The sequence below is a fragment of the Neofelis nebulosa genome, chromosome 1 (assembly GCF_028018385.1).
Source record: "Neofelis nebulosa isolate mNeoNeb1 chromosome 1, mNeoNeb1.pri, whole genome shotgun sequence".
NCBI classification, from domain to species: Eukaryota; Metazoa; Chordata; class Mammalia; order Carnivora; family Felidae; genus Neofelis; species Neofelis nebulosa.
In genome coordinates, this window is record NC_080782.1 from 229,944,120 (window position 1) to 229,970,067 (window position 25,948).

Genomic DNA, 25,948 nt, shown 5'->3' on the forward strand with positions numbered 1-25,948 from the left:
ACTAACTGGAATTTAAATAAAAACTTAATAGATAAATAAATAGATAAGTAAATAAATAGACAAATAAATAAAAATATGGTGATGAAACAGAATGTTTTGGAGAGCTCTACCTTAGGGTTCTGACTACCTCATACTACCTGTGTGGTCTTAATGCTTCTGAGTCTTAACTTTCTTTTAGTCCTTAAATGAAAGTTTAGGATTTATATTAAGTGTCTGAAACACATTATAAACTTAACAAACACAAGTTATATTACCTTGATGATGTTTGGAAGGTACATCTGGAAACGCTTAATTCCTGTCCTTCAGGAAGAAAAAGCTAGGCACCACTGCTGGGTTATCTGACATATTTAACATCTAGCAGTTTTAGAGAAAATTATCACAATCTACCACAATAACCTAATGCAGAACTTACTAACAATTTAAACACAATGTCGCCCTTAACATAAACCCCTTGTATGTTAGGTCTGAGCGTGCCTCTGAGAGATGAGAATTTGCTCCATTTTAATCGTTCTCCATGACAAAAACATTCTTTCCACAGCATATTTTTTTAGGATAATTCTCATGTCTAAGTGACTAACCTGTTAGTGATTTTTTTCCAAGTCTGGATTAGAGTCCAGATTATTGGGAGACTCGTACATCATGGTTTTTATGCTATCATTCATTTTAACTCCATTAAAAAATATTATATTATTTATTAATTACAAAGAAATATAGTTTTATTCTAGAACTTTTGAAAACACAGAAAAAGTATAAGAGAATAAAGCATAAAATAAGAACTGGAGATAATCATTAGCAGCACTTGGTATGTTTTTTCTAGTCTTTTATTTTTTAAAGGTGCACAAGTACATGTACATACACTCAACATAAAAATGCAGTATTTTTGTAATATAAGTACTTTTGTATACTGCTGCTTTCCCTTAAAATATATCATGGCCATTTTTCTATGTATTAAATTTTCCTCAAAAATATGATTTCAATGGTTGCATAGCCTCCCAATGAATGAAAATACTATGACCTATTAAGCTGAAACTCTATTGTTAGATATTTGTGTTGTTGCCAATTTTCCTGTAGGCATCTTTGATGAGCACATGAAGTCAGATAACTTCTCGGTAGAACCAATGGGTCACAGGGCATCAATATTTGTAAGAGTTTTAACTCCTGGTGATGGAAGAGAACTATTCAGAACGTTTATCCAATCTAAATGTCTACCAGTGATACATGACACAGCATGTTTCAATGTACCCTTGCAATGCTAGATATTATTACTTAAATTTTTTTTATTTGCCTGGGTGACTCAATCAGTTAAGTGTCTGACTCTTGATTTTGGATCAGGTTATGATCTCACAGTTCATGTGTTCGAGTCCCACACTGGGCTCTAAGCTTGGGATTCTCTGTCTCCCTCTCTCTCCACCCCTCCCCTGTAATCTCTCTCTCTCTCTCTCAAAATAAATAACAAAAATTTAAAATTATTTAAAATTTGTCTAATAGTAAAAATATCTCACTGTTATTGTAATTTGCATTCTTTTGACTATTGGTGATACTGACTTCATTATATATTTGTTACCTTTGTTACCTTATCTTTCTTATTTTATGTCTACTCTCTAATTTTCTGTTGGTATGCTTATAATTTCTCTAGTGATTTATAAGAACTGATATACATTAAAGAGAGTGACAGTTTTTCTGTTGTGTATTCCTACCATGTAGTATTATGCTGTGTGACTTAAATATGTTTTAACTAGTACTCATCCAATTTATTAAGTATAAGTTTAAGATATAAACTTTTTTATGTGTCTCATAAATCATCAATTAAAATAAAAATAGAATCCAAAGTGCTGGAAAATAATAACTATAGTAAGAAGTACTGTCAATATGAGTCTGCTGCGAAATACTATATATGTTTCTATGTGATTTGTGAAAAGGCCAATCTTATTTTTACTTGAGTAAGAGATCATATAATTGGGATGTTCCAAGAAACTATCTCCATGAGCTATCCTTTCCTTAAGCTTTATAAAGCTACTTTTGTAACTCAAATACTCAAAAAATTCTACATTTTTAAAATGCAGATCTTCTTTTAAAAATTACTGCCCCTCAAAAAAGTAATTGCCATGAACACCTTAATAAATTAATCTTTTTTTTATCCATAGGACAAGGAACATTGAGAACAACAAAATAGCCACTACCTAGAGATGGAGCAAGGAATACTAAAAGAGAAAGCTGGTGATTCAACATAAAATGAATCATAATTTTTCAAGGTTATCCCTAGGGTCTTGGTATATACAGAATCTAAATCAAAATTTCACATCATCTAAAAAAATGATGTATCCATAAGCTTTCAGAGAAAGCAAAGGCTCCATCACTTTACAATCAGAAGTATGTTCTAAACCTACAATTCCTGACATTAGGACGTCTGGTTGTAATTGCAGCTTTCTTATAAAATTGAAATGATTTTACACAAATAACATTAGAAGATTTTTTCCTGGGAAATCAAGCAGGTATAACTTACCACATCCCGAAAGACGACAGCGCGAAGGCGATTAATATCAACATCCTGAAGAAGTCTATCAGGATCCTTAATAGGAGAAAGGTTACCTGGAACACTTTCTAATGGAGTCTTAAAAAAGAAAGAGAATTGTTAAAAAGAAAATAGCATAATACAGAAACTCATATAGGAGTGCAATTTCTAGTATTGCACTAGCCACATTTTTTATCACGTTCTTTACACATCACTGAGTAACATTTATCAACAGCACTCTATTCCCAGACACTTTTTCTCTTCTCCTCTCTGCCCTTGTCACAGTTTCACTTACTAGTCATGTTCTTGTTCTTCATCACCATTGCTACCACTATACACTTAGAAGAACAGTAAGATTGAAACTCTGCTGTGTGACCTTGGGCTTGTTACTAACATTTTCTGAGCCTCACTTTCTCCATCTCTAGTTAATATACCTTTTTGAGTCACTGGGTTCATTTATCCATCATTCTTTTATAATATATGAGATTACTCTATTACATTGCATGAGCTTTTATATGTATAAACATTTTACAATCTACGAAAACCCACAGTCTTGATATTAAAGCTGAAAGACATTAAAGATCATAAGCACCTTGGAGCTGCAGTGTATTACGCTAAGTGAAATCAGTCAGTCAGGGAAAGACAAATACCCTATGACATCACTCATATGTGGAATTTGAGAAACAAAACAGATGAACATAGGGGAAGGGGGAAAAAAAGAGAGGGGAACAAACCATAAGAGTCTCTTAATGATAGAGAACAAACTGAGGGTTCCTGAGGGCAGGTGAGCCGGGATGAGCTAAAATGGGTGATGGGGATTAAGAAGGGCACTTAATGTGATCAGCACGGGGTGTCATATGTAAGTGATGAATCGTTACATTCTACTCTTGAAACCAATATTACACTATATTTAACTCAACAGAATTTAAGTAAAAACTTTAAAAAAATTATAACCACCAAGAATCCTTTTTACAACTTAAAATACGAAAACCGACAATTTTTATGTAATGTATCACATAGCAAACTAGTGAGAGGGCCAGATTTCCTGAAATTCAATCTAGTACTTTTACACTCATTTGTATGTTAAGAAAAGTATGAATTAACTTAGATCATATACATAGAGTACTAAATACGATTCCTGCAAATAGAATAATTTGTTGTTGCTTTAACTAATTAAAAGTGAATACGCTTCCTTCTAATCCTCTATATACCTCAATATGATATTTTATTCCTAAATTAAGATGTTTGATTCCTCTGCAGCACAGGATAATGAAAAGAACATGGCATAGTTATTTGGTTTCCATTATAATTCCAAAACTTATCAGCCATATGACCTTAGGTAAGATACTTAACCTCTCAGAGCCTCAGCTATACCATCTAAATAATAAGCTAGTAACACTTATCACAAAAATGGTTAAAACAATAACACATTGTTCACAGCAGAGATGAAAAGTACATAATTTATAGCATAAGTGAAAAAATTATAAATATGTCAACTTAAATATATCATTTTCCATTTTATAAAGTATTTCTACATCCATAATCAAATGTGGTCGTTATAAAGACTCCTTTATGGACAAAACTTGTATTATTGCTCCTTTTTGCAAAGTATAGAAAATGAGGCCCAAGGAAGATGTTGGACTCACCCAAGTCTATACAGATTAGTATTTCATCAAAATTGTCTATGGTTTACTTACTAAAGTGTCACATAAAAATAAATAAATAAATAAAAACCCTCATTAACCAGGTCCATTGATTCTCACAAGAAAATGTGTTTTCTTACCAAGTCCATTTCCCCTAGTATTTCTTTATCCATCACTTATGCACCAGTTTTCATTGCTAAGGGTCTTTACATTAGTTGAGACTAGCTCAACTAAATTACTACGAAATTCCTTTGCATTGGACTTTTCTTTCCATATTCTACAATCAGAGTAATATTTGACTTGACAGTCTTGAAAAGCTCCATATTATCTAGTGAATTAAGATCCTTTAAGATCAAAGCTCTCAAAAATACTAATTTATTTATTCATTTCACGAGTGTATAGAGTGGTTAACTGCTAGAGAGAGGAAGGGGATTAGTATTAATTTAAAGTTCACTGTGTCAGGAATTACTAAACACTTTAATACATTATTGCTTTTCATTTAGCTCATATAAACACTTTGTAAATTAAGATTTGTACCAATTTTTTGGAACTAGAGGGTATTATGCTAAGTGAAAATTAGTCAGAGAAGGACAAATATCATACGACTTCACTCATATGTGGAATTAACATACAAAACAGATGAACATAGGGGAAGGGAAGCAAAAATAATACAAAAAGCAGGAAGGGGACAAAACATAAGCGACTCTTAAATACAGAGAACAAACTGAGGGTTGCTGGAGGGGTTGCGGGTGGGGGGTGGCTAAGTGGGCAAGGGACATTAACGAAGATGCTTGTTGGGATGAGCACTGGGTGTTATACATAGGGAATGAAATCACTGGATTCTACTGAAATAATCATTGTACTACATGCTAGCTAACTTGGATGTAAATTAAAAATTAAAATTAAAATTAAAAAGTTAAAAAAAGATTTGTATCCATTTTAAAGACTGGAAAACTCAGGCCCAGGAGACTAGGAAGTTCATCTTAGGTCACAACGCTTGTTATGGGGTAGAGCCAGAATACAAACTCAGACCTGTCTGATTCTAGAATTAGTACTCTTTTGACAAAGTATTGCCAATGTTATACATACCTGCTCTGGAATTACAAAGATGTATGAGACTGCCCTCAACTAACAGTCTACTATGCCTACACAAATAACATGAGACATTCTCGCTGATGTGTTAATATTTAATTTTCTAAGTAACGGCAACTGCTTTGGAGACTTGATATACAATATGGTCTAATCATTTTAGGAATGTTTTCTGACAGAAGTGAAAAAGAGGCTGCAATACAGATATGCTAAATATGTGGTTGTTCTGCTTAAAAAATACAGAAATTTGAAGCCACAGAACTATTTAAATGAATTAAACTCCTATTTCATGCCTTCACTTACTGCACAGAAGAATTAGCTTGTCAATGTTAAGTATCTCATTACAAGCATAGGATGCAATAATTGACATACCGGGCTTTATGAAAATATCAAACTACTCTAGGCAGGGGTGGCAGTAAGTGTATCTGAAAACATTTTCCTCAAAGGGTAGCACTTAAGCTGAAGCTAGAGTTGAATGGACTTTTGCTAGATGTGAAAAATCTGACCCTTCAAGTAAAGAGAACCTATGAAAAAGTTGAAGGGGAAAAAAAATCCTCTGATGAACTAAATGAAGTCTATCACATGACTAAAACGGTAAAAGCAAGGAGGTAAGGGGGTACAAGCTGCAGCTGGAGACGTAAGCATGAGTCAGACATGCAGGACCTTAAAGGTCACGATAAAACTCTGGATGTGATACAAAGGGTCAGTGAAACATATTGATAAAGAGCTAATTCAGAATGGGGATTACTGCTATACTCCAAAATACACTATTCGTTCATTTCCTGGGCATTCAACATATATATTTCATATTATGAGAATATCTATCACCAAAAACATATCCATTTTAAAGACACGTTATTCAAATATTCAGCTCTGTGAAAATACCTTTAACTATGAAAAACAGTGATAACTAAGAACTTTCAGAGCTATGTGTACTGATATCCTAATAAATATCCTATGAAGTAGAAATGATTAGTATCTTCATTTAAACAAGAAGTGTTAAGTCTCAGAGAGGTTAAATAATCTTGGTAACACAATTGTGAAGAAGAAAAGCCAGCACCAAAGCCTACTGATTACCAAATCCTTGCTCTTTGATTAAGCAATACCATGCCACTTTTCTCTCGTATTAAAAAACAAAACAAAACAAAACAAAACAACAACTTTAAGGTACATTATATTTAACATAGAAAACGTTTAATTACCTTTGAAGCTGCTGTGGCAGTCACACTTTGGGGAGCTTCCTGAGGTTTACTGCTACCATGGGAAGATTTGCTCCCCCTGTCTCTCTGTCTCTGCCGACATTCTAAACAGTTCCTCACAGCAACACAACAAACTATTTACAAACCGAAAGCATATTATTAATACAAAGTGTTGACTCTGACACGCTGAAAAGAGTTGCTAGGTTTTTTTCTTTATTTCTTTCCCTTATCTCCATTCATTGTTCCTAAAGTCAACAAGACTAAACAGACATGTTTTGAAATTATCAAATACAGTAATGAAAAATACATATAAAACACATGTGTAGTTAAAAAATAAGTACAACATACCCACATACTACCAACCGGCTGCAGAAACAAGATTACTGACGCTCCCAATTTATCCCTTCCTTAGTCTATCCCCCCCATCCTTTAAAATTCTGAATTTCACAAATCAGTACAGATTTTTTGAAACTTCGTGTTCACATTGGATAAACTGTTTTTACTGACAGGACTTCTTCTTGTACCATGACTACTTGGAGACTCCACTGAGCACAGCTCCCGCTTCAGGCAGTGATAGGCTACCTCAGTAGAGGCAGAACCGAGGCCCAATATCCACCTTTCTGCGCGGTGGGAACATGTGCGGCCTTCTCAGTAAGTGTTCATTGAGTACGAGCTTTTTACTTATTTACGTATTTTAAGCAGTCGTATTCATGGACTCCAACCATTTGAATTTGACTCCTGGCTCTGCCACCTGTGAGCTGTGTGATCCTGGGCCAGCTGCTTAGACTATGTCTGCCTCAGCTTCCTCATATGTAAAATGACTTCAAATATGCTAACTTCCTTAGCTGTGAGGATTAAATGAATTAATATATGTATAAAGTGCTTAGAACTAGACAGCACATATTGATTTATAACTGTTTGCTTCATTATTAATCACTTAAACTTTCCTATGGGTGACCAAAAAACAACTCCGCTTGCAAATACTGGAATAAAAATGAAATTAGTAGTAAAGGTTTGAAATATATTCAGATATAAAAGTTCAGAATAACCAAATAAATGCTGGTTTTAAGATACTTAGGTATTTAAAAAAATTTCTCTTTCTCACAAGGTTAATTCTGTCAGCTATTGTTAAATATCAATGGATATGTCCATGGTGGCCACAGTAAATTATCCCACACCTGTTACGGGTCAGAAAGAGCTCAGTGTGGTCAATCTCTCCATTATAATGATTATGAAATGATTCCACTTAGACTGCCCATCTTTAAAAAATGCAAAACAAACAAAAAAAGTAGGTTTCATTCCATCATTCTTAAAGCAAGTTATTATTCCTACCCTGGATCAGAAAAAATGTATCCCCTGAAACTACACACATATAGATTTATTGTATTGTGTTTATATTTTATTTTATTATTTATTATTTATTTTTTATTTTAGAGAGACAGAGATTACAAGCTGGGGAGAAGGGCAGACAGAGAGAAAGAGAATCTCTAGCAGGTTCCATGCTCAGTGCAGAGCTTGACATGGGGCTCAATCCCACGACCCTGGGATCATGACCTGAGCCAAAATCAAGAGTTGGATGCTCAACCGACTGAGCCACCCAGCTGCCCCAATTTTTATACAATTTTTAAAATTATGGTTAATAAAAGCATCCATCAGAAATTTCCTTCCTATCTAATGCCTTACTTTCTTGTGTCCTATTCATGCTTTAAGGCAAATATAAAAACAATAGCTTTCTGGTCCCTTGTAAAGACTAAGTAGTATAAATAAATTTCCTCCCTGAGAAAGGTAAGACATGTAAGAATGGATGTAAGGAGTTGAACCACATTTACTAAGAGTTCTCAGTGCTAAATTTTCTTTGCTACACAGGATAGTAAATGAACAGCATAGCTATAGTAATGTTTATCAGTGTTAACTGCTCACGCTGAGAAATAGTGATATTGGCATAGTCAGTGTTATCAACTGGCATTCTGTGTGTACGAATTATGTCACTGGTCTTCTGACATATTTGTGGATCAGGACAACTACCTTTGTATTAGTTTACCAAAGCAAGTCCTAAATGGATTCACATTACAATCATTTCAATGAAAAATGTTATAGTCCTATTGATTTTGAAACAACTCATAATATATTTGACTTTATTTCAAATTATAATCTATTAAAGATGATCAATTTCATGAAATCTCCAATGTGAAGATACCATAATTTTAATTTAGCAATTTTTAGGAATTACAAGGTGATATCTCTACTCCATAATCATTAACTTGTATCATCAATACTTTATGTACCACAAAACATCAGAAAAGTAATGTGTAGGTAATTATTTAACACGCACCGTTATTCTTAACAGACTTACCTAGCCTTAGGCACTGTCTCATTAAGCCTCCAGAAGACATGTTTTTTTCAGCTTCAATCTCACTAAAATTTAGAGAGCTGGCAAATACAAGTACGTCAACCATAGCCATCAATCGGCTGAGGAAAGTTACTGCTGTCTCAGCTGACATGCCTTGTGTCACTTCAATATTTTCCAATTCCGTCTTTAAAAAAGTAGAAGATTTAAGTCTTGTTTAAAATTTGGAAATGCAATACATATTCACACATAGTATATATAAGCAGTTCAGCACATTTAGTACATTTTGTAAACAAAATAAGTTATAAATTATAAACTAATTCTATATATCAGAAGAGCTGGTTATCAAATTTAATTAGTTTGCCTGTGAATTGTCCTTAAATAAAGGAAAAGTTCCTTTTTTAAATCAAGGTTAAACTTAAATGTCATTACTTGAGAAAACTATATTCCAAACTTAAGATCATTCCATAAAGATACTTAGAAATGATTACACATCTATATTTCTACTACTTTTGTCTTATTTTATTAACAAAGATATAAAATTGATACTTTCCTAAAATCTTCACTCCTGTTTATAAAAAGATATGCTTTAATTTCTTTTTGCTATAAATGTAAGATAAGTAATAGGAAAGATGTATGGCAGCTCCAGTGGGCCTCAAAATGAGACAAGTGTCAGATGAGAACATATGACAATTTCCTACCCATTTCAGAATAAACTAAGCCACTGGGTTTCTCATACATACAATGAAATTCTAGGGTAAAAATAATCAATAGAGTTATTAATTCCTCTACAGATATTAATTTGTAGCCCATAAGACATTAGCAATGAGAAGAATCAGTAGAATCCTAGTTAGGTACAACTATACTTTCACTAAAATACTATGATAAAATATAATTTCCTGCTTTCAAAGGGAATGTTACGAAGTACTACTTCGAGATGTGTTAATTGTGTATTTTGTAAGCAACAGCAACATACTGTATTTTACGTTTCATTCTGTATTATATAACATTTTGATTATTAAGGTTCATTATAAGTAGGCCTCATTTTCTCAGTGCCACAAGGGGACAGAGAAAAGAAGGGCTTTACAAGTATTTTACAAAAAATACTACTGCTTAATTTTTCTGAAAATGGGCACACTAACCACATTGATTAACCTTATTTCTTCACCAGATGATAAATTCAACTACAAGGTAAGCATATATTATAGGTATCTACTCCTATTTAATGTTCCATTTGGACATTGTTTATGCCCATCATTCTACCTAAACATATTCCTGCTCACATTAAAATGGAAATATCAGCAGGAAACACTGATTGGAAAAAAAAAAAAAAAACCTCTTAAAACACTTCTTGTGCACAAGATGGGTAATAAAAATGATAGGTGACTACATAACTGAAGTTGATTCTAAATGGAGTATAAAATGTAACAACCTTTCTTCCTTCCATTTAACAGCAAAATAGTTCTAAAACCATTCTCTCTAAAATGAGCTAGAAAATAGACAAAAATTTGTTTTCAACTTGATTTACATTGTGCCAACTCAGTATCCACGGTGTAAAGAAATAATTGATTACTTGGATTTCCAAAATACAGATCCCGTATTTCCTAGCACTTCATTGATATACAGTATTATTTCATAGCAGGAATTAAAAATCTGAGATCACAATAGTTTATAATAAAAGCAAAACAAAAAAAGTAATAATTTCACATAAGACCCATTTTAAATCTCAGTTAATGTGTTTCATTATGGAATGGAAGATCTGGCCATTGCTTAGGTCTATCAAATATTCTAAATAAATTTTCAAAAATATTAGGATTCTAGGACATCTATAGATGGATTCTCAAAGAAATTAATCATTTTGAATTACTGAAATTATAAGAAATCTAACTCATTATTATTAGTTAGTGGTCTTATTTTCATGCTTTCCTGGTCTACTAAGCCTAGCTTTCAAAACATGCTTTCATTTTTAAGACTGAATTACATACAGAAATTATAAACAAAATTTTATCATCCATGTAATTTGCAAAATTATATTTTTGACCTAACCAAGTAAAATTTTAAAATAAAAAGCATTCTTAACACAAATAACCAGAAAGGGAGTTCTTATTAAATCTATATAATTAGTGACTTTGATGAAATGTTATATAAACATTATAACATATATTTAATAATAAAGATCACTCACATGATTATTATTGAGTCTTAAAATAACATATATTCCATCCAATCTCCTTTCAACGGAACCAATTAACATCTGATTGTACATATGACTGAAATTTGTTTTCATTATAATAGTTTAGTCTAAAGGTTATTGTGGGTCATAAGATAGTAGTTAATCAATGCATAGAAAAAAATCCTTTTAATGAATCTTTTAAATATACCAAAGATATGTCTAATATTAAAGATGGTATGGAAACTCAAAATACAACCAAGTCAAAAATTTCATAAATAAGCAAAAATAAAACTTAAAACTGAAAACCTGAAAATTACTGAAGTAATACTAACCTTAGAACCCTGGACATGCATTAGACAAAACAGACAACAGATCAAAAAAGTACAAGAAAAGGAAATTATTAAAATTAAATGAAAATACAATGTAAAATTGAAACACAAAATAATATATTTAAAAATTATATTTGATTATTTTATTAAAAGCAAAGTTCTCAGAAATGATATTTCTTTTATAAATTACATATGATTAAGATTAAATATCAAATATTTAGACTAATATTTATTTTTTTCATTAGAGTAACTCTGCTCTATATGTACAGTTCATATACTAGAAATTATGCATACTCTATTTTATAAAATAAATATATTTTCCCAGGTGATGCCTAAGAAGGTATTTTAATAAATAAACTAATATGGTATCTCTGTAAAAGCCCTAACCTCAGTACTGGTTTAGGCAGCAATGATTTAAGTAAATAAACTATTTATAACAATTTTCCAGAATTTTCATTAAGGAATCATGTTATAATTTGGTTTTTTTTTTAAATATTTGGAGTTTTCCCTATAGATCTAAATCTCCAGGAGTTAAAGAATAAAATACTGTAGTGATTATAACTTAAAAACCACTTTCCCTTGCTAGAAAAGAACTGATAGATACGCTAATGAGGCCTGCATGTGAACTAAGCTAATTACATAGTACACTAAGTTTCAGGATATTAATTAAGAATTATATTCAATATATTCAAAAGTTTGGCTAGAATTAAGTTTCGGAATGAAAGTCATCAACCGTTCCTATTCTCTGATTTTTGACAGCAAATATATGTGAGCATAAATTTCAAATACACAATTTTCATGTTACACTGTATAGGAAAATGCATATAAGCCTTCTGAAAATACTAACGTATGAGATAAACAAAAGAAAAATTACTAATTTTTCCACACATTCTCATAATGGTAATTAAATATAAACTAAATTCAAGACCTTATCATCATTTTTTGACAGAAAATACTCTTCTTTTTTCATGATTATGAAACTATTAGGAAAGCCAGAAATATCAGTCTTTGTTATTTCCCTTAACAGAGAAAATGAAACCATACAAGACACTGAATTAAATTCTAAGCATTCAGTGTTCTGGAGGGCTGACCAAAACAATCAACTGAAAATCACGAAGTGATTATGCAATTTGTAATTGATCCATGTTCTTTGCTTCTCTTTTTTCTACAACTCCTTTTTTTCATTCGTGACCAACTTGAACAATGTATAGAGAATGAAAGAGAAGATTCAATTGACGAGTCATAGAAACATTAACTCTAAAAAAATCAACAACAACAAAAATAATGCCCTTTTCCAAAACCAAAGATTGGTCAAACTACATACTAAAAGAGGTTTACATTTTTTCTGTGACTATTGAAGTTAAAACCACCGATCTAATTTAGAGACTTGACACTATTTTCGTGATTTATTTTTATGCCACATAGTTAACCTAGGCAAAACTGAAATTCCAAAAGTCCTGCTTCTTCAATGAATATTAAGTTCAAGGTGTTCACTGTAATATAAATATGATTTAAGTATACTTTTTCCTTAAAGTCTCTACTAAAATATTTGCTTACAAGTAAGATTTATCTAAACAGCTCAACTTTTCTTACGTGATGATACTGCAACAGCAATACACAACTGTTATCCTAAGTGTGAAATAGTATATTCCTATAAGATCGCAGGGCAGAAAACAGACCACCACTATGCTAATCCCAGTGGGATAGCAGACAAAAAGATTATATCATGTGAATCTTTGGCCATCAAAATAAATCACGCATCATGAATAAATTTGTCTCAAATACCCTATTTTAGGATTCTGAATATGACAGGATTATTTTATACATGAGAAAATTATTCTATCATGATACAATTCTGAATAGTTCCAAAAACAACTAAATGAAGGAAACATTAGGAGCATTCCCCAACTATTGAGCTTTACACATATTACTTACCCTAATTTCCACAAACCCCCTGTTAGATAAGTATAATTAACACATTTTCATAAATAAGAGATTGAGAATGTGTTCCTATCTAGGAAGTGGTAGAACCCAGGTTAAAATACAGATTTATTTTATGCCAAAATCCATATATCTTATATCAAATCTTAATTTCAGATTGTGTCTGAATCTCACTAATGGTGGGAAACAAGTCTGTTCGATGAAAATGAGAAGTTTCCATTGTTATCCTGACACCCATCTTTATGTGAGAAATGGGAAACACATATTCCTGAGTTGAACTTTGTACCATGATTTATTTCAATGGAGAATGACAAAGAAAACTTGGCATTAACCTGTTTTTGAAAAAGCTATCCTTCCTTGACTGAGGAAAAAAAATTGTGCATGTTGGATGTTTATCTCTGTGTTTTTGTTCTGTTCCACTGAACTATGTCTTTCTAAGATACTACGCAGTCTTGGCTACTGTATTTAATATATAATGAGTCTTTCAAAATTGTTTTAACTATTCCATGTGAATTTTTTTAAAAAACAGTGTTTGTAAAAAAATAAATAAGTAAAAAATAGTCTTTGTATCTACAAAAAAATTGGTGGGATCTTGATAGTAACTGCGATACGTCTAAATACCAATTTGGGGACAAGTGTTACCCCTGTTACGCTGAGTCTCCAACCCATAAACATGGTATAGTCTCCATTTATTTAGACCATCTTTGATTGCTTTTACCAGTCTCTTATAGTTTTTAACGTAAAGGTAACATATATTTATTGTTATATCTCATATTTGAGAGTACCTCATATTTGTGTATTTAAGTATCTCATATTTGTATATTTAATTTCTGTGTCCACATGTTCATTGTTAGTAGAAATAATTACAACTAGTGTTACTGTTGACCTTGGTAAAATAAAAAAAGAAGAATACTTAGCATTCTACTTACCCTCTCAAAATTAAATACAATTTCAACATTAGATACGTCAAATGCTAGAAAAAGTTAGTATGGCTGAGTGTGAAAATTATGTATCTTCTAATAGAACATAAGGACCACAACATACAGTGAAACTGTTCTAAAAATTAAACTTTAAAAAATATTGAGTAAGTCAAATTTAAGTTCTTATTTAATAGAAAAGGGTGAGTTTATCTTAAGCTCTAATTACTGAATTTTCAATGGTCAGTAATAAAGTTTTCATACAGAAACATTATACTGTGTTAAACTTATGAATTTTATGTAAGGATTATGCTCTAAGTCAGCAGTCAGTAAACTATGACACACAAGTAAATCTGTCCCACTGCCTTTTTTTATAAATAAATTTTTCTTGAGACAAACCCGTACCTATTCCTTTATACAACTTTATATAACTGTCTTTTGCACAACACTAGCAGAGTTGAGAAGTTGAGACAGATACCGTACAGCTCACAAAACTGAAAATATTTATCATCTGACCCATAGAGAAAAAGTTTGCTAGCCACAGCCATCCACCATTACTCATATTTATTCATTCATTTATGCATATATGCATTTTAAAGTCACACCAACCTAAACAAAATCATGAGATCACTTAAACACCAGTTTCAAATGTTTCTCTCTTTATATATCTAGGATTGAAATTAATTATAATTATAACGGCATCTACATAACAATGTCTCCCTTTGCTAATCTGTATACTGCCAATGTTTCTTCTTTCACTTATTCTTTCCAAAATTCTCTTTTGGAGTTTTACATTTAAATCTAAGCCAAAAACCTCCCTATCCAGTTCTAATTTTATTCTTCATTCAATCTCTTCTTTCCAAACTCTCCCCCTCTACTACATTACAATTTTTACCAGGAATATGACACAATCAAGTAAGAGAAAACAATACCCAGCAGTCAGCACCAATCAGAGTTCTACTAGCATCAAGTGAGAGAAAAGGTTCTGGATGGATCTTTTAAGGAAGCAATTTATTCAAAGAACATAAAATCAGCTATGGTGTATAACCAGGCATAGGTACAATCAGTTAATGGACCAAACTGACGGAAAGATAGAGAAATAGACAATGAAGAAAAATTTCTACAATTGAATGACTTCCTAAATCTGTTATGAACAGTCTAAGCAATAAGTAGTTTCAAAGTGCAAAATATAGTGATCCAAACTACAAAGGTAATAATTTTGAAATTATTAATTTGAATTAATTTGAAATTATCAAAATGTCAATATCTTTATTATATATTCATTATAAAATAAAAACAGGCAAACTTCAAACCTATACAAATTTTAATACCTACTATTAATTTTATATAGAGATCATTTCCAGTTCTGCACAAAATTTTAAAATATTATAAAATGAATTTCAATACAACCTTTTAAAATTTCTTGACAAAAAATGACTACTTAGAAAACATTAAAGAATTTTATATGATTTAAAAAATGCCAGGAGAAAATACTGATATATTCAGCTTTGAATGTGTAGAAGGGGGAAAAAAAAACCTCTTCCTGCCTCAATATTAGAATACATTTAGAAAATCATATATGACTCCCAATTTACCAGAATTTTGTATAAATCACCAGAGGAAATCAGAGATTAAAGAGAAGAGATGGTACATTAATCTCACAGGATATCCACATCCCTCACATGCCATCAATTATTTTTCTTCCTGGCTCCATTTCCTTGCTTACTTGCTAATTCAATTAAGGCTCTAATAATGATGAACTGTTCTGCACTCCCTCTTGAACTAGCCTGTTTGCCTTTGTAGACTTCTTGAATAAATTCATGAATGAAATCAAAGTGTATGTGCCGGTGAGGGGGGAGAGATGTTGAGGATACAAGCTTTTGCTGCCAATATTTAACTTTCAATGTTCCTTTGGGGGGGGGGGGGGTGATGCTATTGACAAAACTACAGAGAAAAGGAATCATGTAGGAAAAGCTGGTTAATGATGAAATAAAGCCAGAGATTAATTTGGAAACACTGCCGCACCAAGTAAAAGACATCTTAACAACAACAAAAAACACGTTTCTCTGTGGAAAGAGCATACTTTTCCAGCTATGGATTAGTTTCCAATATGGTGGCAGGAACACAGGCAATATGAGAGGCAGAGTTCTACATTCTTTCCTATGTGAGCAAGTAGCTATGGAATGTGGTTTTTTAATAGAAATCAGAGATTTTTAACATTACAATTAAAATATGAAGTTAACATTGACGTATTATATTTTAAATATATATAATTAAATGCCTTTCAAACTTATTAATACATTTCAATGTTTTATATAGAATGAAAAACAGCTATATATATTTTTAAATAAAATGCTGAACTAGTAGATAAAGTGAGATGCAAATGCTATTAGAGTCCATATGTCTATAAAAATTTTTTTGAGGTTTTTAAGGGTTATGAAATTGTTCAGATAGCTTAAAAATGGTATGTTATTTATATTTTTTCTATCTGAGGTACCTGAGTTTTAAATAAGAATTCATTAATTTGGTTCCCTTTTGAAAGCAAATTTCTGGCTTCAAGATTACATCTCAGAGAACAGGAATATAAAACTCCCATATACAGTTTAAAATAATATTGTTTATAAATAATATTCCAAGTAATTCACGTAAGATTCTGCATTACTAACAATGTTTTTTTCTAAATTTAGATTTATGACTCCACTTACTTACACAATAACCATGTATTTATATTTAGAACTTCAAGAGTTACAGAATAAAAATTTTAAGTTTACTATATATTTGAAAAGATAGGCAGTAGGGGCGCCTGGGTGGCGCAGTCGGTTAAGCGTCCGACTTCAGCCAGGTCACGATCTCGCGGTCCGTGAGTTCGAGCCCCGCGTCAGGCTCTGGGCTGATGGCTCGGAGCCTGGAGCCTGTTTCCGATTCTGTGTCTCCCTCTCTCTCTGCCCCTCCCCCGTTCATGCTCTGTCTCTCTCTGTCCCAAAAATAAATTAAAAAACGTTGAAAAAAAATTAAAAAAAAAAAAAAAAGAAAAGATAGGCAGTATATAGAAAATAATGTTAAGTCACTTATAGTTACGGCTCTTCTTCAAATTACTCATCAAAATTGCCAGATTAGTATTTTCATAAACACACATAACTGAAACACAACACTGATGAAGAGAAAGAAAAGGGAAAAAGTTTCCTTAGGTGAACATGTCTTGTTAAAATCCTTATGTTTAGAGCAGAGAATACTGTGGACATGCTCTTGTCAGGTAATTATAAAATACACCACTAGATGGAAGCAAAGTACTTACAGTTGGTGATGTAGCAGCAGAGAGCAAAGGTAAAATTCCTCCACAAGCAATGATGATGTTGTCTACCATTTGGGAAATGAGGTGAATTGTGTTATGTACAAAAATAATATTTTCATTGCTATTGACAAAATCCATTACAGACTTTGTGGAATGGCTAAAATAGCACAAAAACAAAACACAAGTGAACATTTTCTTAGCTTAATGCTACTTGTAACATTTATAAAGTAAAAATTATTGAAGAGCTAGGCAAATTTAAAATGGAATTATTAGAAAAGAAAACAATTTATAATTGAGATACCATATTACAAAAACAACATTCATCTCGGCAGGGTTTCTTTGTATCCTAGTGTATTAATTGGTTACTGGGTTTCTGCTTTAAAAATACAGTACATTAACTAGATTCAAGACAAATTATATTAGGTCAATGAATTTAGCCTAAAAAGTATTTTCACAAAAGCTTGTTATTTTGTGTTGTAATAAGTTTTCCTTATTTACTATCCTTAGGTAATTTAGAACAATTGGATAGTTAACTCCAAGTTTACCTTTCAGGTAATTTCTGTTTGTTTTATCACCAGACTGGAGCCTCACCTGTGACCAGCCATACTGAAAATGTGTACTGCTAGTCACAGAAGTGACATGATGGGGAAATATAAATGAATAAGTAAAAATTCAAGGACTTACTGAATTAAAAAAGGTAAAAGACCTTAAAGGTCATCAGTGCAGTTTCCCATACAAAACATGCAATGTAGATACCCAAAAACATACACTGCTTTAGTTTAATGTCTGTCAGGAATATGAACTGTTTTCTAATGGGAAAAAAGAGGCTATTCCATAATCGATTTTAAGTCAATGATTCTCACTCATCAGAATTGTAAACTATCATCTACAATCTTTTAGATGTCAAGCTGTATGACCTGATCCTAAAAATAAGTGCTTTTAAAAAATTAAGTAAAATTCTGTTTGGGGAATTTTATGAGAGCGCATGAAAACAGAGACATGTGGTATCTGTGTGTATGTTATGTATCCATCTTATGTTAAAGGAAGGGAAGTTGAGTACCACTCATTTGAGGACTACTAATATTATAATTAGGAAGTTACGCTATATATCTCCGTTGAAATCATGCTAACAGTAATGTGTCTCACTGTGTTCCAGTTTCCTTATTTATCATACCCAGGTAATTTAGCATAGAACAACACTAACAATGGAAAGACCATTGTTTCTATCACATGAGTAGACTAAGGACAAACTGGTAAAATAAAATTAGAAGTAAAAGCTTTCTATAGCAGACATCGACTGTTCTCCATAATAGTTATTCCTTCTTCCCTGCTAACACAATCTAGATTTTGTTCTATTGCTGAGCTAGATCAAGTACAGGAAAGGTTGGCTTTACCTCAGCTATGAGGTTATTAACCAGTATTGCTCTATATAGGCCAGTCATTACAATCCCATTCCCTTTTGCTGGTGATTGCCTTCTGGCATGTGAGAGGTGAGAGGAAGATTTCCTGAGGGCTTCTTTTAGAAAAGAAGAAAGGAGGGTAAGGAGCGTGACAGGGAAAAAGTAGCAGAGGAGGAGGAGGAGGAGGAGGAGGAGGAGAAGGAGGAGGAGGAGGAGGAGGAGGAGGAGGAGGAGGAGGAGGAGAAAGAGGAAGCGATAGAGAAGGAGAAGAAAACGGGGAAAAGAAAAAAGAGGAAAAGGAAGAGGGGAAAAAAAGGGAGAGGAGGAACAAGGGGATGAAGGACGAAGAAGAAGAGACCCTGCCTTCCAGTCTGGGCAAGTTTCCAATGTTTTAGTGGTGCTAGGAGCTGAATCAGCCACCTTGAATCTTAGAAGGAAAATTAGGAGAAGCAGAGAAGTCTCCTGGAGTCCAGAGAACATCACGCCATTGATTAAGTCAATGACAGTAGGGTACTCTGTTCCAGCCAGCAACTTCCTAAATTATGCGCACGCACTCTTGTAACTGCTTAATTTGTCAAATATTTGCTATTAGAAAATCAACTGAAAGTGAAGCAGGGTAATGATTTAATTTATGCAGACTGTTTTCTTTAGGTGATTATATATGAACTGATACTAACGACTTCAAGGGCAAAGGCTCTAAAAACAGATGTCATAGGTGATTTTAAATTTTAACACTATGTTATGATTTTATTACCCAGAATAAAGTTAGTATATGGTATTAATTTTAACAGAAAAAGAACAAAAAATTGGAAGCAGCTTTGAACCAAAATTTAACCTTTTTGTTGTTGTTAAATCCCTTTTATACATAGAATAGGCAATGCCAGGTTTCAAAATTTTACTTTTTAATTGTCCTAAGTTCTTGGATACCTGTTGATTTGAGCCCTAGGCTTTATAACCTTACCTTTATGAAAATACTCATGTTTCTATACAAAGTTTTAGTGTTAGATTATTTTTTAAGTTTATTAATTTTGAGCGAGAAAGCGAGCGCAAGCGGGGAAGGGGCAAAGAGAGGAAGAGAGACAGACAGAGAGAGAATCCCAAGCAGGCCCTACGTTGTCAGCAAGGAGCCTGATGTCGTGGGGCTGAATCCTATCGGGAGATCATGACCTGAGCTGACATCAAGAGTTGGACACTTAGCCAACTGAGCCATCCCCAGGTGCCCCATGTTGGATTATTTTTAATAAGTTCAATTTGTGAGATTTTCAATGATATAATTCACTATGGATCAGTAATTTAAAATAGTCATTTTCTTAAGTGAAAGTTGTCTTAAGAAAAGAAATATTTCTACCTCCTCCAAACATGTACATCTGTTTCTAATGCAAACAGTAAATCAGTGAGAAGTCGCTGGTGCATTGGAGACCATTTAAACTCAGGAATACGAAACATTGTGGTGCGTGGACCTGGGCTGAACTGGCGCCTCTGTTCCTCAGTCATCGGCATGCCTCGAAATCCTAGGTCAACTCGGAGGTCTCTGTCTTGCTGTGTAATAGACCGACCCTGAACAGCCTAGAGAAAGAAAAGGTGAACTTCTGTAGACTGCCAAAGAAATGCATGATTTCAAAAAGAAAACAGTAAGTATAGTCAAGTGAGTGAGGAGAGCTCCTGCATGTAACTTTGATAGGTTAATCTATTTTACACATATTATTCATCTGGTGATTCCATAGACAGAAACCTTTTTGAGCTAAAGAGGCTACTATTATTACTTTTATTTTTCTGTTTCAAAAACCAGGCAAGGAAATCAAATACCTCAAGTCTAACACCAGGGTTCACATTGAAAACCAAGTCCTCTTTACCCTTGTTTATAGAGTCTTCATATAGACACATGTGTCCTTTACAAAAGTGAGCATATAATTAAAATTGAAGTATACGGGATATATGTCATCAACTAACTATACTTAGAAACACAAGATTAAAAAATATTACTTGAACAGATTGAAATTAACTCAAAAGTCTATTTTACTCACAATACTTCAATTTCGAAAAATAGTACATTCATTTGACAAGTTAGAAAACCAGAAAAATACCTACAACCTCTGAAAACCAGGCAAGCCTAGCGATTATTATGCTCAATAAACAACGCACTATGCTTTCCTTTCATTTAAATCTTCACCTAATTCAATATCCCCACTCCCTTCCAATTACCATGGTAGTACAACTGCCACAAAAATAGAAACTGGCAGTTAACAGAGAAAAAATAAAAATAGCTTTCCCACACACAGAATACATGTTTTGTTTGTTTGTTGTGGTTTCTTCCCCACACGGAATATGTAAGGATTGTTATTAGAGTACAAAGACACCAGAAACGTATGGTTTACTCTTTATAATACAATTCTAATGGAAACATGTTAACCTTATCTTTGATGATATGAAACAGTGAGTGGAAAACCCAGAGAACAACCAAAAACCCAAATCACTAATGGTAAAAGTATTCTTCAATTCTTAATCATAAGGTAATTTAGCCTGGAAAATAAGGAAGTGGTCTTAAAACTCAAAGCTCCACAATTAAAATTCCTATCAGAAAACATCATCTATTTTTAGCTTTACTCTGGTGAGGCCAGAAATGCAGCACTAACATTTCCTCACCACTAGGCCTAAGAATCTTTAATTTTCTCATAACCACGACTCCTAGCCACATCGTTATAAAGATAATTTTCACTGCTAATAAGTCCAAATTTTCTCAGCCATACTACCTACCTCACAGGGTGGTTGTGAGGATTAAATCTGAAAACATATAGCACAGTGCCTGGAACATAGTAGGCACTTGATAAATAATAGTTCCCTTTTCCCTTCCCTTTCATTTCATTTATCAGTTCAATAATCTGGGCTCCAAGTACTCTTTGCTATATAATCCACAGAATGGGGTTGGGCCTGAAGCTTAAAAGGTTAAAATTAATCGAGTATTCAGAATGAAGATCTTGAGTACAAAATGTGTAAATTTAGTCACAGAGTCACAAAATACTGGAACGGGTAGAGCCCTTCCAGGTCATATTTTAATCTGGTACAAACACTTGTACTGTATAAGGAAATTCAGGCCCAGAGAGGCCCAACAAAGGTACACAGACACAGTGTGGTGGAGTTGGAAATATAATTCAGATATTTTAAACTTCTTTTGTATATATACTATCATAACACGTGATTCCCGAAGTTACTATAATGCCATAATTAAGTATAAACATGATGTAACTGTTCGGAAATTACTCTGCCGTAGCGCTAACAACTCAGGATCTGTCCAATGCATTTTTAGAACTCACGTAGGATAACTCACTTGCGTTGTAGCAGTGGTCTGGATTTTTCGAATTTCCTTTCCTGATTCTTTGCCATCGTCAGATCTCTCAGTATCTGAAATTATACTTCCTGCATCAATATTTGGTACAATTTTGCTACCAGATGACTCGGTTTCCAGAGTGGTAGCAGTCATTTCAGCATACTCTAACCCTTTAGAGGATGACGCTAAGTCTCTTTCAGAAATACTGCTCATTCCATCGGATGTTGTATGGATTTTGAACTCTTTTTCTTCTATGATACTTGATGTACAACTTAAGTCTACACTACCAGTCATATGAGCAAGCAATCCAAGGTCATCACTAACACCAAGATGTACTTGTGTGTCCTGAATATTTGGAATAATGTGATTGCTAGAAAGTTCAGGAAGAAGTTTCTCCTCCTGTTTAGGTATTTTATCGAAGAGAAATGACGTACTACTATTCGGAAGTTCATCCTTCTCATCTGCTAGTGTTATCAATGGACCATTATCCTTTTCTTCATTTTTTTTAATGATACCAACACTTCCATGTACATTGTTCTGGAGTTTCTCAACAGCAGCACTATATACATTATCCAATAAAGATTCAACCTCCACAAGGGCACCATTCTCTCCACCTACTAACGTCTCCGGTGATAAATCCATATCATCAAGCTTTACTTCGGTGGCTTCTACTTTCTCTGCTTTTATATCAACCAAAAGATCATGCACTTCCACATGCACACCACCTCCTGGTCTATCTGAATTTCCAAGAATACCATCTGACACTTTTGTCGACATGAGCAAGTCTCTAGTGTCTGTGCTGACAGGGTAATCTGTCTCACTTTCCGGGCTCTGGCTTTGTGAGAGATCTTCCATCTCTCGGATTTCCATTCCACCTTTCGCTCCTGTTGCCTGTGACGAAAGACCAGAGATGGTGCTCACATTCCCCTTTTTCCCCTTTTTAATGTTTTCCTCCTCTTGTCTCTGATATTCTTCATACATTTTGGCTAGGTATTCTTTATGTGCTTCATAAGTGACCTTAGGAATAAGCAAAGAAAACATTAAGGCATTTCATATACATACTAAAGAGAAAAAAATACAAGTAAAGTTATGTTAATAGCGAAAATGGTATCAAAATTAAGATTTCAAATGTAGCACATATTAATCTTAAGATAAGTTTCATTAAGTAATTGGAAGCAATCATCAAAAATAGTTACATATGACTTATTTTATATACACGTGTGTGTATGTGTGTGTGTTATATATATACAATGTCCAAAAACAGTTAAGTAAACTAGCAACATTAAAGTTTTAAGTGAAGTAATCTTTTCTTTTAGGTTGAGTATTTCAATGTTACTCTAACCTAATATGCCAGTTGAATTCCTACATATTTGAGTTCAGCTAACACAGAAAATTGGCTAATAATATATATAATATCCAAAGTATTACCATATCAGTTTTCACCATCTATTATTCATGTGTGCCTACTTCCAATTGAGATTTTTAAAAATCACACATATTTATAAATATGTACATTTTTAAACTGTTAAAACATCACAAATTTATGTTTATATAGACTAATCAGTTACTTTGCATGGCTTGTTTAAGAATAATTATGAAACATATTTTTTCATAAAACATGAAATGTTTTTCTTATCAAGTAGTATTTTAAAATTTGTTAATGATAAAAGGTGCCAATACATTATAAAATTTAAGTTTTAACAGAAGTAAAAACTCTTCTAAAATTGAAAATAATAAAGTTCAAAATCTTTCCTCATAGGCACATATGATATTGACCTAAATGACAACAGGATTTTAGGTTGAGAGGGATCTTCCTTTGGAGATTATGTTGATACAAAAATTCCTTTATTTTACAGAAGAGGAAATCAAGTCCTAAAAGTGGAAGCTGGCAAAGTATAGCCCATGAATCAAATGTGCTTATCACCTGTTTTAGTAAGTAAAGTTTTACAAGAACACAGCCATGTTCATTTTTTACACGTTTCCTATGGCTATTTTCACACCACATGGCAGAGTTAAATAGCTGCTCCAGAGGCTGGCTGTACAGCCCCCAAGACCTAAAATATTTACTATCTGTACAGGTTAAAAAACATTAAAAAGAACATTTTTCGGGGCGCCTGGGTGGCGCAGTCGGTTAAGCGTCCGACTTCAGCCAGGTCACGATCTCGCGGTCCGTGAGTTCGAGCCCCGCGTCAGGCTCTGGGCTGATGGCTCGGAGCCTGGAGCCTGTTTCTGATTCTGTGTCTCCCTCTCTCTCTGCCCCTCCCCCGTTCATGCTCTGTCTCTCTCTGTCCCAAAAATAAATAAAAAACGTTGAAAAAAAAAAATTTAAAAAGAACATTTTTCTAACCCCTGCACAAAAGGACTATACAAATTTCCTGAAGTCACAAAACTGAATTGTGGCACAGACTGGATTAAAAGCCAAACTTCTGACACCCACACTTTTTCTAGGACACCACATAATGAGAAATCTTGACTCTGATTTTTCCAGAATCTAATGTGTACATAAATGTGCACTTTAACTCACTACTTTCTCTCACCAAAGATTAGGTAACATTTAAAATACAGATATATAGATTCTTAGAATTAAAAAGGAAAGATAATGCAATTAAAAATGCCACTAAACTTAAACCCTTATTCATGATTCACTGGGAAATAAAGGCAATTTCTCATTACTTTTAAGAAAGTATTTTTCAGCATGTATTTCATGAAATACTCTTTTAAGAACCAGTAGACATGTTTAAGGTAAAAGAACTATTGGCTCAGACTCGAGCTATAAAACGTATGTGGGGTTACATCTGGGGTCTAAAATCCCTAGTTCATAAACATGGGGTTTCAATGAAATGATCTATAAAATATTTCAAGCTCTAACAGTGTTACAGAATAGAGAGAAAATAAAACCAAAAACAGTAAAGAAAGTGGAGATGAAGGAATCGGCCATAATGTGAAATGCCCACAAGATGGCACCAGATGTGTGTTTATAGCCATTGAATCCACAGCTGAAACCCTGATGATATAAAATGCTACATCTCCTTACCTTGGAATGAGCTATTGACAGTGTATCAACCCAGACTCTCCATCCTCCCCATTCATATTTTATTGCATGATACAACAGAATCCGGAAGATATTGTAGACCATCTCGGTAATCTTCTGTTCCTCAGAATTTTTAGGATTGATATAGCCAAGAGAAAACATCCAATCCTGCCACACTGAACACTGCAATAAGCATCTAGTGGGTTAAAAAAACAAAACAAAACAAAAAACCCACCTCATTAAAAATACCTTAATTATATTAGAATTTACTATTTTTAAATTTAGATAAAGAGTGAAAATATGATCTGACCTAGGTAAAGCAAGATGCACAGTCATTCTGCACATTCTATATTCTATACCTGGAATGATTTTCTCCCATTTTTCTACCTGGAAAAATCCAAATTATCATTTCAAATTGGTTTCCTAACTCTCCCAGTCAGATTTAGTTATCGTTTCTCTACTTCCTCATCACCTGTAGCACTCACAATGCACTTAATACATTACGTATTAATCACTCTTTTCTTGTTATCTTCCCCATTAAATTGTGCCAAGACTGAACACTAAGACAATCTGTGTGCAGCACAGTGCTTGATACATACCAGACATTCAATACATATTTGTTAAAGACTCAGGAAGCACCCACAGCCTTAGACTGTACCCCATGTCTTAACTAACTTAAAAATGCATCACAATAATCAGTTATCGGACAGAAACTGAGAAAAGCAGAGATGAATATGAGCAACTCCAACA

General features: G+C 33.2%; 1 protein-coding gene across 10 annotated transcripts in view; it reads right to left on the reverse strand.

The window, feature by feature from the left end:
• Positions 1–25,948, reverse strand: part of NBEA (neurobeachin) — a 681,254-nt gene that overhangs the window by 449,856 nt on the left and 205,450 nt on the right. For 7 of the 10 annotated variants that reach the window (XM_058687599.1, XM_058687578.1, XM_058687548.1 and 4 more), the window contains exons 21-27: positions 25,202–25,394; positions 22,168–23,184; positions 20,191–20,408; positions 17,446–17,599; positions 8,797–8,977; positions 6,447–6,577; positions 2,504–2,611 (exon numbers count right to left, since the gene is read on the reverse strand). In XM_058687599.1, coding sequence (XP_058543582.1) covers positions 2,504–2,611; positions 6,447–6,577; positions 8,797–8,977; positions 17,446–17,599; positions 20,191–20,408; positions 22,168–23,184; positions 25,202–25,394 — 2,002 coding nt within the window. Of the gene's footprint in view, positions 1–2,503; positions 2,612–6,446; positions 6,578–8,796; positions 9,001–17,445; positions 17,600–20,190; positions 20,409–22,167; positions 23,185–25,201; positions 25,395–25,948 lie in introns of all 10 variants that reach the window. The other 3 variants (XM_058687588.1, XM_058687609.1, XM_058687620.1) reach the window with 1 other exon arrangement.